At 42.1% G+C, this 18,509-nt stretch overlaps 1 protein-coding gene across 1 annotated transcript in view; it reads left to right on the top strand.

Moving 5' to 3' along the window:
• Positions 1-18,509, top strand: part of PLPPR4 (phospholipid phosphatase related 4) — a 77,884-nt gene that overhangs the window by 54,145 nt on the left and 5,230 nt on the right. Inside the window, exons 3-6 of the mRNA XM_072129166.1 lie at positions 5,672-5,801; positions 8,950-9,145; positions 10,845-10,902; positions 17,280-17,453. Coding sequence (XP_071985267.1) covers positions 5,672-5,801; positions 8,950-9,145; positions 10,845-10,902; positions 17,280-17,453 — 558 coding nt within the window. The remainder of the gene's footprint in view (positions 1-5,671; positions 5,802-8,949; positions 9,146-10,844; positions 10,903-17,279; positions 17,454-18,509) is intronic.

Below are 18,509 nucleotides of genomic sequence, written 5' to 3'. Positions count from 1 at the left end.
CTCATTTGCATATGACAGAAACGGCTGTTACTATGGTGTACAGTGCCTCTGTGGCAGATAAGTTCAGGTCATATGAATTACTTTTGACCCTTTACCAGCAGGTATTAATGGTGTGAGGAGTAGCATTCTAGTGACAGGTCTTCTTTAAACATCTGCTCACTATACTATGTGTAACTTACATAGTCTACTAGTCTAACTCTCCAGAAGACCCGCTTTCTGGTTAGCCACTCCATGTCAGTCTGTAATATCACATTAGCAGATTAAGATTTGCCAATGCTGGAGTTGGAGCAGAATTTTGTACTAGGGCCCCAGAAATCTCAGTGGAGAGTCTATTTCTCCCTGTTTTACAATAAAATAATCTGGAGTGCCGTGCTGAGATGCCCACCCGGTGTAAAGTATTTTGGTGAGCATCCCACCTCTCCTTGGTTCTCTGAGCCAGTTGCTTTGGTCCAGTAGACCCAACTGCATTACACCAATGTATGTAATCAACCCAATTTCTAAGATCCGATGCAATTGTGTGGGAATAATTATAAGAAAATCCACCATCCCCGTAGAGTAGATATTTGTGTGGTTACTTAGCAACTAGTTCTTCATTTCCACAATTTCCTGTACGGTTTCTTGATATAAATTAATTGTCATTGGCTGGTGATAAATCTCCGGTATTCACATGGCAGTAACTTTATTATAAGTGATAATGTCATGATGTAGGTGTATTTCACTGTGACACATCAGCCTGTATTGCTTGTGATAGATTTGCCCGGGCAGATTTGCCCGTAATGTTGTGCCGTGTGCTCGTCAGTGGTAATTATTACATAATAAGAGCCATAGAGTTGGCTGCAGGCGCAGTGGGAGTAGGGAGGAGATGACTCATATTCCCTGCATTGCTACGATAAAGAAGGTCTCACATTTATCAAATTATTCTCAGCACCATACCAAAAAATTACATGTAACAGGCAATGAAAATAGAACGACAGTAATAATGAGATTTTCCATATAATATACTGAATAACAGTAGTGACAGCTGGGGTCAATTAGAGAATAAGTGTATTAGTTTCTCGTCTACACCTATCAATAACTGGATGATCATACTTACACTGTTACAATGTTGGGGGTCTGGCCACAGGGGCCACCAATGGTTATAGGACAAAAGTGGTGGGTGGTGTTGAGACGACCCAAGTTAAATGTTTGAGCCCAGGTTCGGCTCAACCCATTTCCCGGCCACAATCTGTGCTGACACAGTATGAAGTAATTCAGATTGTGGATCCTCCCCAAAATGGTGTCACAAGGTGCTTAAATGCTTCTGACGACTTTGCCATTGAAACTTAATCAGTTACACCCACAATTTGTGCCTGCACCAATCACAGGTGTTACTGGTGGGGGTTCACTCAAACCCAAATTTTAACTGGTCCGCTCATCACTAGTGGTGGGTTCTATGCACGGAGCCTGCATGACCTTACCACCATTCAGAAGGAATCAGAATTTAAGATCCTATCAGTCAGGATGCAAGACCATATCCTAGCTGTTTGCTGTCACTTGTAGCATAGATCATACATCATACATCTTAGTCCTGGCATAATGAAAGGTTAAAGGGAACCTGGCATCAGCTTTTACCACACTAGACACCCTCAGGTAAGGTATGAAATATCCTTTCTAGATTTTCCCAGGATATTGTGAAATTTACCTATAGAAAGTCACCTCCAAAGCAGTGGCGTAACTACCGCCGTAGCAGCCATAGCGGTTGCTACGGGGCCCATGAGGTTAAGGGGCCCGGCGACGCACGGCTGAGTCATAATTTAAAGATACCGTGCCCCCGGGCCCCTCCCTCTGTGTCCCTGCCGAGCTCATAGCCTTATGTGCCTGACCCGCCCATTGCGTCTCATCCGCCGGCCGACACAGAGGACGGACCACCTACCCACCGAGTGACTGACAAGCCTGCCCGTCCGCAAAACGAACCGCCTACCAAACTTCCCTTGCTCCTGCCCGCTCACAGCTCTTCCCGCGCGTGTCGACCGCCCGCCCACTGGACTTTCCGCCCGCCCACTGGACTTTCCGCCCGCCCACTGGACTTTCCGCCCGCCCACTGGACTTTCTGCCCGCCCACTGGACTTTCCGCCCGCGCGCGTCGACCGAACTTCCTGCGCACTCGCCCGCCCACTGAACTTGCCACCCAGCAGACCTCCTACCCACCGAAATTTACCGTCCGCCCGCCCACCGATCTTACCGACCATCAAACTTACCACCCGTCTGATGGCTCCCCGGAACACCTGCCTGCTGACCCGCACAGCCACCACGCCGGACATCAAAAAAGTACTATTATTTACATGTTTCTGTGTACATACGTTTATATATATATATATATATATATATATATGTTTATGTGTATGATGCTGTATGTGTGTTTTTGTATATGGTGCATATGTGTATGTATATGCTGCATTTATTGTGTGTATATGCTGTATATACTGTATGTGTGAATATGCTGCATATACTTTATATACTGTATGTGTGTATATGCTACCTATACTGTATATGTGTGTATGCTGCATATACTGTATATGTGTGTATGCTGCATATACTGTATATGTGTGTATGCTGCATATACTGTATATGTGTGTATGCTGCATATACTGTATATGTGTGTATGCTGCATATACTGTATATGTGTGTATGCTGCATATACTGTATATGTGTGTATGCTGCATATACTGTATGTGTGTATGCTGCATATACTGTATATGTGTGTATGCTGCATATACTGTATGTGTGTATGCTGCCTATACTGTATGTGTGTATGCTGCCTATACTGTATGTGTGTATGCTGCCTATACTGTATGTGTGTGTATGCTGCCTATACTGTATGTGTGTGTGTATGCTGCCTATACTGTATGCGTGTGTGTATGCTGCATATACTGTATGTATGTGTGTATGCTGCATATACTGTATGTATGTGTGTATGCTGCATATACTGTATGTATGTGTGTGTATGCTGCATATACTATATGCATGTGTGTGTGTATGCTGTATATACTGTATGCATGTGTGTAGGCTGTATATACTGTATGTATGTGTATGTATGCGTTTGCTATATGTGTGTTAATGCTGTATGTACTGTATGTAAACGCGGGATGTGTGTATATGGTGTGTTTAAACTGTATACATAAGTGTGTGTGTGATATATATATATACACACACTATATGTATATAATGTGTATGTACTATACAGTATGTGTGCAAATTTGAGGTGTATATACGGTATGAGTTTGTATATATTCAATATATTAGAGTATAAATGTACTCAAATGTGTGTGTATAAGTTTGTACATGTATGTATGTGGGTGTGAGTATAGAAAAGTGAATGCATGAGTGTAGAACTTTATATGTGTGTGTATATATGTCTGTACAGATTTGCATATATCTTTTATAGGGGAAAGGGGGCCCCATGCAGAAATCTGCTATGGGGCCCGACCACTCCTAGTTACGCCTCTGCTCCAAAGTCATAGGCAATGAGCAGAGAAGAGTCACATTGTCACATTGATAGATTGGGGGAGATTTATCAGAAGTTTCTGGGACCAAAAGCATGGAACTAAATACTCTTGAGCGCAGGATATTGGCATCTAAAGTGATGCTCCCTCAACAACCTCTAAAGGTGACTCCTCTCAGGTTCTCACTTCATTTACATGTGGCTTTGGAGTTGTTTTTATGGATGAATGGATGAGATTTTACATAAAAGAGGGAATAGCAGAAAGTAGAGGTCATACCCTGCCTGACGGATGGGGCACATTTCGACTTACATTCCCACTGTAATTCGCTAACAGTGTGCGCCTGATATTGTGAATGTGTCGCTTCCCCGCTCAGGTCCAACAGAGTTCACCATTTTTTTAATGCTTGGGCTTGTGACACAATTTGAAAGTTAAATCCCGCGCTCAATCTGAATCAGTCGGATCGTCCGATGGCACGCCCCCTAACTCGTGTCTCATGGTAGCAGGTGCAGCTGCGCCTTAAAAAGGTTGCATGCAACACAATCGCAATGCACCCGCTACTTAAATACCTGTGGAAGACATTTTCCCATTAAAAGATAGGGGACAGTCCAAAAAAAGTCCTCTCGCCTTATTCTCCCATTCCCTGCATATTCTGGGTCTTCACGATCAAATCATCGTTTATTCGACTTTTCCCTGTTGCTTTACAAGAGAATTTCACACTCGGCAGGTTTGGGCCAAATTTTATCTCTTTTTTTCTGTATAAATAATAAACACATTCATGTTATTTTTTTAAATTAAGGCAAGTTTATTGAAACAAATCAAAAAGGGAGAAGTTACAAAAAAAATTTTGGAAAGCAAGAGATGAAGACTTTACTAATAACATACATGTGACAAAGTAACTACATAAAATACAATACAAAATACATAGAGAACACAACTACACACAGAGGCCTCCTTTCTTGCCCCCTCCTGGACCCCCAATAATGTGTATGTATATACAACACTGTATATTCTAACAATACAGCTGCTCCTGGATATATCCTGAAGCAGAAGTCACATCCCGTTCCTGACTATATACATGTACATATAGAGGCTCACACACAATACCATATATATACTCCTCCAATACACTTGCAGGGCACAGATCCACATAAGAATGGTAGCTACAGGTTGTAAATGTAGATACACTTATATACACACTCACTGCAGACAGTTATGTATATATGGTAAAACACATAACACGTGGAACATCTATAGGTTCAATGTATAAAGTCTACTATATGGTAATTACTCTTATAAAGTCATATACATGCACACAATATAACCTGGTTCCTTATGTCATGTGCTGCTCCTCCAGGAAGGGTCAGTAATCAAAGAGAGCAAGATTTCTGGATTCAGCAGCCTAAATATGGGGTGGGCTTGGGCTGCCCACAGGGGTAACTCCACGCTAAGACCACTTAGGATAGACCCCAGTGTGTGCAGGGAGAGAATCTCACACTTGGTTCATGGTGGCTTCTTCCTGTTGAAGGCCTTTGTGATTAGTGATGGGTTGTTCGCACAAAGAGCCGGCTCATCTGCGTGAACGACGTGAGCCAGCTCACCTCAGTGAGCCGATGTCTCACTTAACCCCGCCCCTAAACGGTTCGCAACGCCCCCTTTAACCTGATAATATCGGGTTAAAAGTGGAGTGGTGCGGGGCACTTGCCTAGCCTGTGGCTCCCTATTGTAGGGAGCCATTCAGGAGCCAGAAGAGACGGCTCTTCTTAGTGAGCAGAGCCTAATGAGCCAGCTCACTAGGAAGAGCCGTTATTCCCATCACTATTTGTGATACTAATGACAAAACAGCCTTTGTATACACTGACCTCTCACTACAGAATATCTGTGACTGCTGTCAGTGTATACTGTATCCATTTACCCTATATGCAATGTTCTCCTGTAACAGAGTGATATGTTATTAAAATCTATTACTATAATTCTTTATATTATGTTACATGTGGGTTACAAATCAGCACAAAGATACTAAAAGCACTCCTATTTTATTCACCAATATGAAATTGCAGGTTCATAGAAATGTAATTGTGAAATATGTCTTACCTACGCTAAAAAAGATACGCAACCTCCTTTTCTTATAAAAAATTTTTTTTTTCATTTTTACCACTTTTTCTAATTTTTGTATTATATTTTCTTTCTAGATCATGGTGGGTGAAGGTGTTCTATATTGTTGTCTATCCAAGAGGAAAAATGGGATTGGTGCAGAGGCAAATATCAATGCTGGTGGATGCAACTTCAACTCCTTTCTGAGAAGAGCAGTCAGGTTTATAGGTATGTCCTAATGTGACAATTGTCTGTTATTATCTATATGCTCCGGCAATGAAAGGGGTTTTCTATTGTTTTGGAAAACCAAACAATATTTGCATATGTGGGCAGCAGTAGCCAGGGTCAGATGGGGTCACCAGAGGATCCTATGACTAAGCCCAGGCTCTACCACAAAATAATGGGCCCCCGATATCCTGAAGAAGGCAAACCAATTTGGATATGCCGGGTAATTACTTGACACTATGGTCTATTTTTTAAAGGATTGCTTACAAATATTATTATTAGATGTTATTGAGGGCATATCTGAAATGGGAATATTTTGCAGTTGGGCCCTTCAGGATCATTATTTCTGGTGGGCCCTTGATAGCCCAGACCAAGACTAGACATAACAAAAGACTACATACTGTATCTTTCAAATTCCTCACTGATAGTTCTTTAGCCCTGTGTCAGTCTAGGTTTACTTAGTCACAACATAGGAGCTGCTATGGGGCCTGCAATGTCAGAGGGCCCGGTATCCGACCTGATGCTAAAAAATGGAGGATGTGCACCATTATATACATGTTATGTGCACATTGTACAGCATAATCTTCCACAGTACATAGCATGAATCCACAGCTCAGATGAGAAATTTTAGGGGAGAGGGAGGGGACAGCAGAACGACAGGACTAGGAATCTCTCATCTTTAATTCCTGCCATCTACTTCCTCCTATGTGGTCAGCAGCTTCTGGGACAGATCTGTGTGCGCATAAGTCTATAAATATGTCAGTATACAAATATATATCTTTTCTGAGGGGGTGAGGGGCCCCTTTCAGAAGTTTGCTATGGGGCCCTGCCTCTCCTAGTTACGCGTCTGACAACAATAACATGTTGATCATTTGAAAAGATCATTTGTCATGATGAAACAGGACCATCGCAGGCCAGTGATTGGCTGTCATATCATCCCATTGGCCCAGAAAAAAAATAGAAGTGACATTGTGGAATTGGCAAGGGAATTATAAAGGCAGTATGGGCTTTTTTGTTATTTTAACTCTTATATAGTTATAACTAAGAACCCAGAGTTGAAGCTCCAATGATAATCCAGCTCTGTCCACATCTTCTCGCTTCTCCTGTAACCCAGGAAGCCAAGGATATGTCACTTTAAAACAGCACTGATTATGGCACACACAGGGTGGCATGGAACTGTAGGAGGCCTTGAGTCCTGTCTGGTGAACTTTGTGCTGGGGTGACAGCCTAGGTGCCCACAGAGAGGACCCTCCTCTGGCACCAGTGCCATATGTTTGCCACCACTGTTATAGTAAATGGGATTTGGTGGGTATATGTCTTCCACGTCAGCAACTGAGACTGGTGACGCCCAGGAAACACCTTTAGGAGTAGTAACATAGGAACCATTCAGGGTAAACCCCTAGAACAGAGCTGTCTGCTTCCCCTTCCATTCGTTGTGTAACCGCTGAGGACAGCTGATCACTGAAGGAGCCTGGCATTGGACTCCAATTAGTTGTTGTTTTTTTATATAGAGGACCTATGGATATGTTATCAATATGTTTTAGCCTGGAAAATCTTATTACAAATGTTTATTATTCCTGGTAATAAAATGACTCTAATGATGAGTGGAGTCTAGGGTTGTACATCCATTGTAGCTCTATCTCTGCCGTAATGAGAACTTTTTGTCTTTCAATTTTAAATTTCTCAATTAACTGATAGCAGAAGATTTCATTCAGCACAGTCATGTACTGCAAATCCACTTATCTCCCTCACTTTACTATAAAACCCCTCCAGGAGGCCCCTAATGCTCGCTTTACTCTGCTCGTCATTGTCATCTCCGATTTCCATTTCATTATGTTTTGTAGACCTACCCGCAATTACTACAATGATACTCACACTGGTCTTCTGAGACCATAGACTTGTATTTACTGTACTGCAAAGTCAATGCATAGTAAGACACTAGACATTGTAAAATGCTCATCCATCAATATTCTTTCTTACCACATACTTGAGATCCTAAAGCTTAGGCTGTAATCGTGGTCTTATAAAAACCACAACAGAAGAAGGGTAAAACGGAATAAACAACAAACACAACAGCGCAGTGCCTTCAGTTTCCCAGCAGCTTCTTCATTATACTGCTCCCAAAGTATAGTTTTATTGTATATAGGTCAGGATATTCTGTACCACTAAGTGCTGACCTCATTTTGCCATATACAATAGTTTCTTAGGGTTTTGTCCCTGATATGAGCCTTAATTAAAAGAAAAAAGACTGAGAATGCACATGGGTAAATAACAGATTTATTATTTTTAAGGGTGACGAGTCTGTAGACCCCCAGTTTAAAGGTAATAGATGACTTGGACAAGGAATGACTTTAGTGCACACCTCTGTGGAGTATGTTGATTTCGTTTATAACATTTTTTTATGGATATCATTATTTTTATCACTTTTGTCAAATCTCGGGATTTATTTCCCATTGTTCCTATTTTTATTTGATAAACTGTACAAATTATGCAGGCTTTTGTTATATACAGTAAATAAAGATCAATATAAACTGTATATTGATCAGCTTTCTCTCCCTCTATCCAAGCACAGAAGTCCCAGCACAAACCTTAGCAGCAGTGAATAGATGCCAATAAAGAGCTTTTTTATTTTAACCCCTTTGTGTTAATCCATATAAATTCCTTGAGTCAATTTAGGGTTTTTTGTTAGAAATTGTTTTTACATATACATGTAGATATTGTGAATTGGGGGAGAGTACTAAGCAGCTACCAGACTCTTCTGATAGTAACTTATCTCCTGGGAGAACAAGGATTTTGATATGTTATAGTTTGCATAAGGGGGTTGACTGGCCATGTCAAAATCAGTTCAGCAGACTTGTTCTCATGAATGTCTGTGGTGTAGGACTTCAGATACATGTACAGTAGTTTTGTAGGAATTTTATTAATATTTTCCAAAAGAAAATCTTCATTCATCTACATTTGTCTGGAGAGCCATGTTGTTATTTAAGTGTGATTTAAAGATATACTGATCTATTTCCCTTTGATACTATAGATGCGTATTTGTTACCCAGCACAGATTATTCCATTGAACCCAATGTTTTTATGACTGTTGTATGAAAATGAAATGTCTGTTGTGTTCAGCACTGAGAATTCTCTTTGGTTTCTCTTCAAGGTGTCCATGTATTTGGACTTTGCTCCACTGCTCTTATTACTGATATTATCCAACTATCTACTGGTTACCAGACCCCATATTTCTTGACAGTCTGCAAACCTAACTACACCTCCCTAAATGTGTCCTGTAAAGAAAATCCATATGTGCTAGAGGACATTTGCTCTGGGCAAGACCTCGCCATCATAAATGCTGGAAGGTAAAGTCAATTATCAGATTAACTGTTTTATATTTTTCCTGGATGAAAATTTTAATGCAAACATATACTGAAGATACATAACCGGGAATTGATTTTCATATATAATCTATTGAGTTAAGAAAAAAAGACATAATTTAAATGTCCATTAGAAAGAGTTTGCTTACTGATGTCGCATATTATTTCACTAGGGTGAAACAGCTCCAAAATAGCAATTGTAGATGACACTCGTTGTGCAAAATCCCAGTTCATGTCTTAGAGGGAATGTCCTGTGACATCAAGGTAACCCCCTATTCACAGAATAGGGACTAAGTTCCTGGACGATGGGAGTTTCAATTATGGGACCCACAAGGATCATGAGAATCGGGATCCATTACACCCAAAAGAATGGAGCATCTGGCCGCACATGCACCCTGCCTATAGAACTAACAGAAATATCCAATCATGATGCTCAGTTTTCTCCATCAGCGCCATAGAGAAAAATAGTCACGTGCAGGGGCGTAACTACAGCGGTAGCAGCCGCTATGGGGCCCTTCATCCTACCTGACACTAAAGAATGAAGAATGTGCACCATTATATACATATTGTGCTGCACATTGTGGTATATATATTGTTTATGTGTGTGTATCTGTGATGTGTATATGCTGTATGTGTATATGGTGTGTATAAATACAGTATGTTATGTGTGTATGTAAGCTGTATGTCTGTATATGGCACCCTATGTGTGTATATGTGATGTGTATATGCCCTATATGTGTGTAACAGTGTATAAATGTGTATGTATGAGTGATGAGCTGTATGTTGATGTATATAGGAATGTAATATATGCATATTTTTAAGCCAGCAGGGGGTCCTCTTCAGAAGTCTGCTATGGGGCCCTGCCTCTCCTAGTTACGCCACTGTTCACGTGCGTGACTGGCTCCCCTATTAATCTGCAGTAAAATGGAGTGCCATGCTCTGCTATCTCTGGCAGAGAATTGATCGGCAGTGCGTATGTGTAACCGCCACTCCATTCTTGTAGGGTGTAATAGGGATACAACAAAACCCCTTTCTTTTGATCACAGGGGTCCCATCACTGACACTCCCACTAATCAGAAATTTTGAGCCCCTATCCAGTGAATAGGGCATAACTTGTTGTCATTGGACAACCCCTTTAAGGTTTCTTGAACAATGTGAATTGGAGTCACTTTCAAATTGTTTTGCAAAGTTTTCCTTTTTCCAACTTGAAATGCATATTTCTTCCTAAAAATTCTTAGTGAAGCATGCACAGATTATATATGTTTTTGTGTGCAACAGTGGTCTATTTAATGATGCATTTCATTACAACTGCAGCTGCATTCTGTCGGAGCAGTGCAGGGGGCGCCAGATTCATGAAGAACAGGCGACACAATTCATGAATCCGGTGCCCCCTGCACCCTCTACAGGCAAACTGTGGGCCATTGATATAAAAAGTATATTTACTTAACCAATACCTGTTAATATGTTCACCAAAACTGCATTTCTACCATGTTCAGGAAGTCATTTACATCCAGAAGAAGGTCCCTTTAAGGTTAAAGCGAGTTAGTCTGAATAACTAAAATATGTTACCAAATTCAGAAGCGAATGTAAACTAATTAGGGCTTTCTTGTTGAAGCGTAATTGGTTATGTCTCTAAAGGAACTTTTACAAACACACTATAATTTTGCTTGTCTGTTTTTGGCAGGAAATCATTCCCTTCTCAACATGCCACCCTGGCAGCATTCGCAGCTGTTTACATTTCTGTAAGTTGATTTTTTGTTCACTCATTTAAACCCAAAATGCAAATTTACTGCCCAATATTATGGTTATAATGTTAACGGTAATGATGTTATGGTGGACGATGTGATCTACTAGGATATAAACTATTTTTATAGTTGTCTATAGTTGTATTTATCTACTTATCATGTAACCTCACTAGTCTTGGGTGGACCAAAACCGCAATGTTCAGGTTTGTGCCATGACCGGGTTCGGCTCAACATCCTCCATCAAGTTAACTCTTTTTTTAAATACCACTGTCAAAATCGTCATCGGAAAAAATAACCCTCCCCAAAATGGCGGAGCCCAATGCCAGCGCATGCAAGGCAGAAGTAGTTTAAATGCCGCAGATGCAACAGCATTTACATAGTTAACACCTGCGATCGGTGCCAGCACTGATCGCAAGTGTTACAGCATGGGGTGCAAGCTCACAAATGCACAGACATGGGCATTGAGGTTTATGGAGAGAAAACTAGGAAGAAAGGGGGAGAACATTTCCACACCTACGATATTCAGCGGTATTGTAATATCAAATGATGTTCCTATTGCTGTCCGCATCAAAAGGCAGAGTAATGCACCATGACATAATGATAGGAAAAGCAGTCATGAATGATCTGAGGAACAAGTTCAAAGTTTTTACTTGGACTATTCATGTTACAGCTCCATGTACTAATATATAAGTTTAACATTTTAGATATGTTCACCTTTATTTGTGGATATATGCCACATAGATCAACATTACTGCATAATGCACTTCATCACTTTATAAATTATGCACTTTGCACTTTTTTTACCACCTTATTTTCACAACCTCACTTATAGATTTGGTTGTCGGTAATTATTCACGTTTTCATCAATCATATAGTGCTTTAATTATATATGAGACTCAGAGATTGGGTAGTTGTACAACACAAAACCCAACAGAGGGGTACAATACATCATTACTTTACAGTTAGGATGAGCATTACGCTACATGATAGTTTATACCTTGAGTAGATACTGTATGTTCTTATGGATGTCGAAATATGTGCCAATCAATATATATGTGAATATCACTGCTGTATGCAATGCAATATTGTGCTTTTATCCATACCGCAAGTATGTAGAGGGTAAAATGATGAGTTTCCATACTCTTCCATGTAATTTGTCCACACTATCCATCCTAATACATGTGTTCCGCTCACCTGTCATTCATGCATCTGTCCGGGTGCGCACATATGCGGTGGGACCCACCCACTGATCACCTGACCCTGGTTCCAGTCAGGTGTCCCACAGTGACTCTTCGCGTCCATGATGGTTCACATGCGCAGAACTAGACTCAGGTGGGGGTGGGAGGGGGTGGACTCCCTCCGGATAATGTGCGCCAGATAGTTCAGCTCGGACCAATAAACATCTCACTACAGGTGAGTGAGCGATGCCGTCATTGGTTGGTGGACATATAAAACTCCAGTATAGTTAAAGGAACTTTACCCCCAGATGAAGGCTAGCGCCGAAACACGTGTTGGGGAATTTCAGTGTAGTAGACGGGTGGTACATTATGGCTGTGGGTATGTTATAACCCTGCAATATAAATATTCTTCCACTTGTTTTAATAACTTATAACTTTAATAACAGTGCCATACTTTACCGCCCCACGATTTTTATGCTCCTATGCAATGCCCTCACTAATCCAAAGTGATCTACCTGTGATCAATATTTCTTGTCTCAATATATATATTGTTTTGTGTTAGGTGTATGTACTAGGGGCCAAATGGACACATGATAAATGAATCACAACGGTGATTTTCATATATATTATTACACATATATGATTTTATGTAGAGTAAATATCCCAACATAGGGTGACGGATAGCTCAAGTCACTTGGAAGGCTTTCTACATCTGTCAGGAAGGTTCTGTAAAACAGAATATTTTGCATACGGAATGTTCCGATAACTTTAGAAGCAATACAAAATCAGACAGTGATTGACACGACGACAAGCTTTTAACTGTGCTGAAAATACATCTTTTTCCCTCCTACAGATAGAACAGCTGAAACAGGAGAGGCAGGCAGCCAAACCTCCTAACTATCAATTAATTCTTCATATTCTGCCCAAACCCACACATTAACCCACTGCGCACCACAGCGAAGACTAGAAAAAAAACATGACCTACTATATGTGTTCTCATCTCGGCTGCTGTGGATTTCCATGAAAGCTAATGCTGCTGAACAATACCACTGAGCCCTATTTTCACAATGATACATGACATACAGAACATGACATACAGGGGCACATGTATCATAGTTTCAGCTAGCCAAATTGTCTAATTTTAGCAACTTTTGCCGTTTTTGTGCCATTTTTGCAGTGTGCCTCATGTATCTGTTTTCCCAGATGTTCCGTGTGACATTTTTGCGTCATTTTTGCGCCAATTTTGGTGCAATTCTGCACCTGGTCCAGGGCAGGTGCAAAAGAATTTTATTTTCATGGACCCGATTTTAACATGTAAATTGGAATTATTTCACATGCTTTAAGGCTATATTCACACTGCCGTTGTCCGCCCGTACCGTACCGTAGCGGGCAACGGCAGTGTACGGGGAGAGGAGAAGGAGGTGAGCGCAGCTCACCCCCGCCCCTCTCCATAGCAACCTATGGCGCACGGCGCCGTATTACGGGAAAAGATAGGACAGGTCCTATCTTTTTCCCTGGGTACGGAACCGCTCCCGTAGGGGGACGTATAACGGCCGTATATACGTCGGCCGTATATACGTCCCCCATGCGTTAGTGTGAATGTAGCCTTACTGTTTAACATTTTGCTCAGTAACCTCTTTTGTAAAAATGTTTACATTTTTGAATTTTTTTAATACACAGCCCCATGCTGACTCATAGCACTAAAGTCTATTCCTTCCTGCATTTCCAACTAAACTTTTTTTTAATAAAATACACCTAGTGATAAAAACATAACTTTTAATTCTGTATTTAAAACAAAGTGATTTATTCAATATACCAATCAGTATACCAATGAAGGCCAAAAATAGGGGAGAGAAAGGTAGAGAATAATCTCCATATACCATAATAGAATGAGAGAAATCGGACCTTCTAGTTTCAGGTTAAAATCTGAATGTGTTGGGTATGCCGTGTCACGCACTAAGGTGCAGGAAGAGTCTCAGAGGCTAAAGTCTGTGGACTCCCTGGACCACCGCGGGGGATAACGATACTAGCCGGAACCCGGGAGCGGAGTCTAAGTGTACTCCTGGTCTTCGCCAGAGTCCGCCGCAAAGCGGGATGGTCTTGCTGCGGCGGGGAGCCACCAGGTTGCTCCACGGGTGCGACTAGACCCGCGGTGGCAGCCAAGGTAGGGACACAGGGAAGGCAGGACCACAGGAAGGCAGGACCACAAGAAGGCAGGACCACGGGAAGGACGGCTGGCAGGACCTCGGAAGGACGGCTGGCAGGACCTCGGAAGGACGGCTGGCAGGACCTCGGAAGGACGGCTGGCAGGACCTCGGAAGGACGGCTGGCAGGACCCTCGGAAGGACTGCTGGCAGGACCTCCAGAGGATTACAGGACCGCCACAGGATTACAGGGACACCACAGGAACATGGGAACATCACAGGAATCACGAAGGCATCTGGAAACGCTCATGAAACTCGGAGGCGTCTGGAAATGCTCAGGAAACTCGGAGTCATTTGGAAACACACAGGAGGCTTTCTCTTCAGCAGAAAGACCTGAAGTTCCGTCAGGGGATGCTGGGAGCTTCCAGAATATATGGCAGAGCCGGGATGCCAGCGCCAATTAGGAGGACTCTGGCCCTTTAAATTCGGGGAGAGTGTGTGTGACTAGCGGCCTAGTCGCAGGAGGTGTGCAGCATGGACCGAACCACAGCCTGGAGCCTGGAGAGGTAAGTACAGGCCTGGACAGCACATGCAGCGGAGCACGGCTGCACCCACGATCCGCGACATGGATCGTGGGGGTACCCGTGACAAAGGTCCGGATCGGGGGCTGTGCAGCAGAGTGGGTCCCCCGTGACAGGCCGTTTAAGAAATCTGTCTTGCTCTTCATTGGAATCTGAGTGGATTTATCCCAAACCACTGGTTACATAGGATGTTTTGTGTGGAAACCGTCAAAGCGGTCGTATAGAGTGCACACATAGACAAGGAAAAAAAGGTAGCAGGATACTTGTGTCACTAACAAGGGTTTCAGTATAGCATAAGATGTGAACACAAATACAGGCGGTCCCCTATTTAAGAACACCAGACTTACAGACGACCCCTAGTTACAAACGGACCTATGGATGTTGGTAATTTACTGTACTTTATCCTTAGACTACAATAAACAGTTTTTTAAAATCTAATTGTCACAGAGACAAAAAAAAATTTGGCTGGGGTTACAATTATAAAATATACAGTTCCGACTTGCATATATGCTGATGACAGGTTCCCTTTAAACTGTTACTGTGACTGTTACCCGGTGATAGTTTTTACTTTTCTAAATTGTTCTTAAATATATAGATTATTAAATCATAAGCAACACACATGGTGAATTAAAAAAAAGAGAATTAATAACAGGATTAGCAAATGTGTGAATAGATTTATGAAGATACTTTAAAAAATGCCCTGAATGAAAGATCACACGTTCACATATCATATATTACAATGAGCTATTATATAAAACTGCATACGATTAGCACTTTTAAGTTTTTTAACAAGCAATTACAACATCCCAGGAGACATCTTCTAAATGGATAATGTTCTCATTTCCATGTAGTAAAATACAAACTGTATTTCACAAAGGACAATGAGCCAGTGAGATACTGTGCAGCAAAACTATACCATTAAATAAGAAAATGTAAAAAAAATGTAAAAAAATGTTTACTTTATTTTCTTATTTAATGGTATAGTTTTGCTGCACAGTATCTCACTGGCTCATTGTCCTTTGTGAAATACAGTTTGTATTTTACCACAGTACTGTAGAATCAGTGGTCCCCAACCACCGGGCCGTGGCCCAAGACTGGGCCGTGGAACACCCGGTCCTGGGCCGCGGCCGAAGGAACTTTAAAAATTCTGTATATTCACCTCCGATGCTCCTCTTCTACCCACGGCTCCTGGTTCTTCCTCTGCACGCGGCTCACGGTAGACGGCCAGAGGCACTTCTATGTGCGCTGCCAGTGCCACACACTATGAAATAATTGGCCGCCTGATATAGTTTGTGTGCACTGGCAGCATACATAGAAGAATCTGGAGCCGTGGGGAGAAAAAGAGGATCGGAGTTAAGTATACATTTTTTTTATTAGTATGGGTGCTGGGCAAGGCATATAACTATGGGGGCTGGTGACATCACTATGGGGGCGGGGATGTGCTCATCACTATGGGGGCGGGGATGTGCTCATCACTATGGGAACTGGGCTGTGCCCATCACTATGGGAGCTGGGCTGTGCTCATCACCATGGGGGCTGGGCTGTGCTCATCACTATGGGGGCAGGGCTGGGCAGGGCACATCACTTTGGGGACTGAGCAGGGGACATCGCTATGGGGGCTGAGCCGGGGACATCGCTATGGGGGCTGAGCCGGGGACATCGCTATGGGGGCTGAGCCGGGGACATCGCTATGGGGGCTGAGCCGGGGACATCGCTATGGGGGCTGAGCCGGGGACATCGCTATGGGGGCTGAGCAGGGGACATCGCTATGGGGGCTGAGCAGGGGACATCACTATGGGGGCTGAGCAGGGGACATCACTATGGGGGCTGAGCAGGGGACATCACTATGGGGGCTGAGCAGGGGACATCACTATGGGGGCTGGGTATTTTTGAGGGGGTCTCTGCTAGGCATTTTGTTAATGAGTATTGGCTTTTTACCACACTAGGCTTATGCTCAAGTCACTAAGATTCCCAGTTTATTTTGTGATTAAATTAGGTGCCTTGGCTTATACTCAGGTGGACTCATGCGTGGGATGCAGAGGGGGCTACAGAAAAAGGAGCACTATCAGAAGGGGCTACAGAAAAGGGGGAACTATAAAGGGAGCTACAGTAAAGGATGGTACAGAAAAGGGGGCATTTTAGATTGGGGGCTGCAGGAATTAGTTGGTTGGATTATATTGGTTGGAAAATTTGCTGGACACAATATTTCTTTTTCAATGGACCATGGTTCCGGTCCCAGGAAAAATATTTTGGGTGCAGCCGGTCCCCAAATACAAGAAGTTTGGGGACCACTGTTGTAGATCAAATCTGTTCACTAGATAAAACATTTTGCACGTCAGTAGCGACCAGTAGCAGCCATAGCTGTTGTTTTATAGGATGGGATGGCAACTACTGTTCCTACTGTATTGGAATCTGATGTGAACTTTTCTCTATAAAAATGCAATACTAATATTATTCTCCTTACTTTATAGATGTATTTCAATGCGACACTTACAGATTCCTCTAAACTGCTGAAGCCATTGCTTGTGTTCTCCTTTATAATTTGTGGGATTATATGTGGATTTACTCGTATCACTCAGTACAAGAACCATCCAATAGATGTATATAGCGGCTTTCTCCTGGGCGGAGGAATAGCTATCTATCTGGTAAGTATGAATCATGGGAAACATAATATTTATACACTTATATCTAATTTATATATTTATGCTTGCTATCACTATCTCTATTGTTTATATGAAAACTGCAGCTCTGCTATTAAATGAACGTGGTCCTGGCTGTCATACCCTCCCCGATCTTATGTTATACTATACTCTGGATAAGCCACAAATATGTTTTACCAATTAAGTATGGGGATTTATTTAGTCTGGCAGATCCTAGTCCACTTTTAATTCACCTAGTAACCAGCTAGTCTGGAATACCGGCCTGGCAAAGATTTCAGCTATAACCTTCACCGGTATCCTGGTCCAGGCTATAGTAAGTCTATGTGCCTTCTCGCTGAACCCACTTTTCAATAAAAGTGTGATTTGCAGGGTGTAAAGTGGGAAAAGCCACCGTTTCTTGACCGTGTTCCACAAATTGCTACTATTGTAAACTGGTGTACAATACATGTTAATGCCCGTTGTGCCCTTATTTAGGTCTTTTCAAGAAAAGCCAGATTAAGACATTGGTAAAGTCTCTTTTAAAAGAACTTACCTCTCTAGAAAGCTCTAAACATGTTGAATAGCTTTGTAACTATGTAACATAACTTATGTTGAAAACAAGTAATGGAATGGCACTCACCGCAATGACTCCTTCTAATGCAAATTTATTTGTGCATACTCACAAAAACAAGATGTGCTTGTTACAATTCATGGGGACGGGAAGGACGCAGGGACTCACAAAACGACAAATAGACAAGCCAGATGAAGCGCCGTGTGCGCGAAACAGCTGTCCTATTTGTCGTTTTGTGAGTCCCTGCGTCCTCCCCTCCCCATGAATTGTAACAAGCACATCTTGTTTTTGTGAGTATGCACAAATAAATTTGCATTAGAAGGAGTCATTGCGGTGAGTGCCATTCCATTACTTGTTTTCAACTAAAAATGTCTAAATAACTTGACATCTGGGCATTACCATTGAACCCGTCTATAGGATGTGTCTCAAATTGCTATTTCATTGGTAATGCATGTATTTACCAAAACAGATCCACAAGAGAAGCTGACAGG

Source organism: Engystomops pustulosus, chromosome 10 (genome assembly GCF_040894005.1).
Source record: "Engystomops pustulosus chromosome 10, aEngPut4.maternal, whole genome shotgun sequence".
NCBI lineage: Eukaryota > Metazoa > Chordata > Amphibia > Anura > Leptodactylidae > Engystomops > Engystomops pustulosus.
Note: the sequence above shows the minus strand (reverse complement) of the source record. Positions and strands in the feature narration are given on the sequence as shown.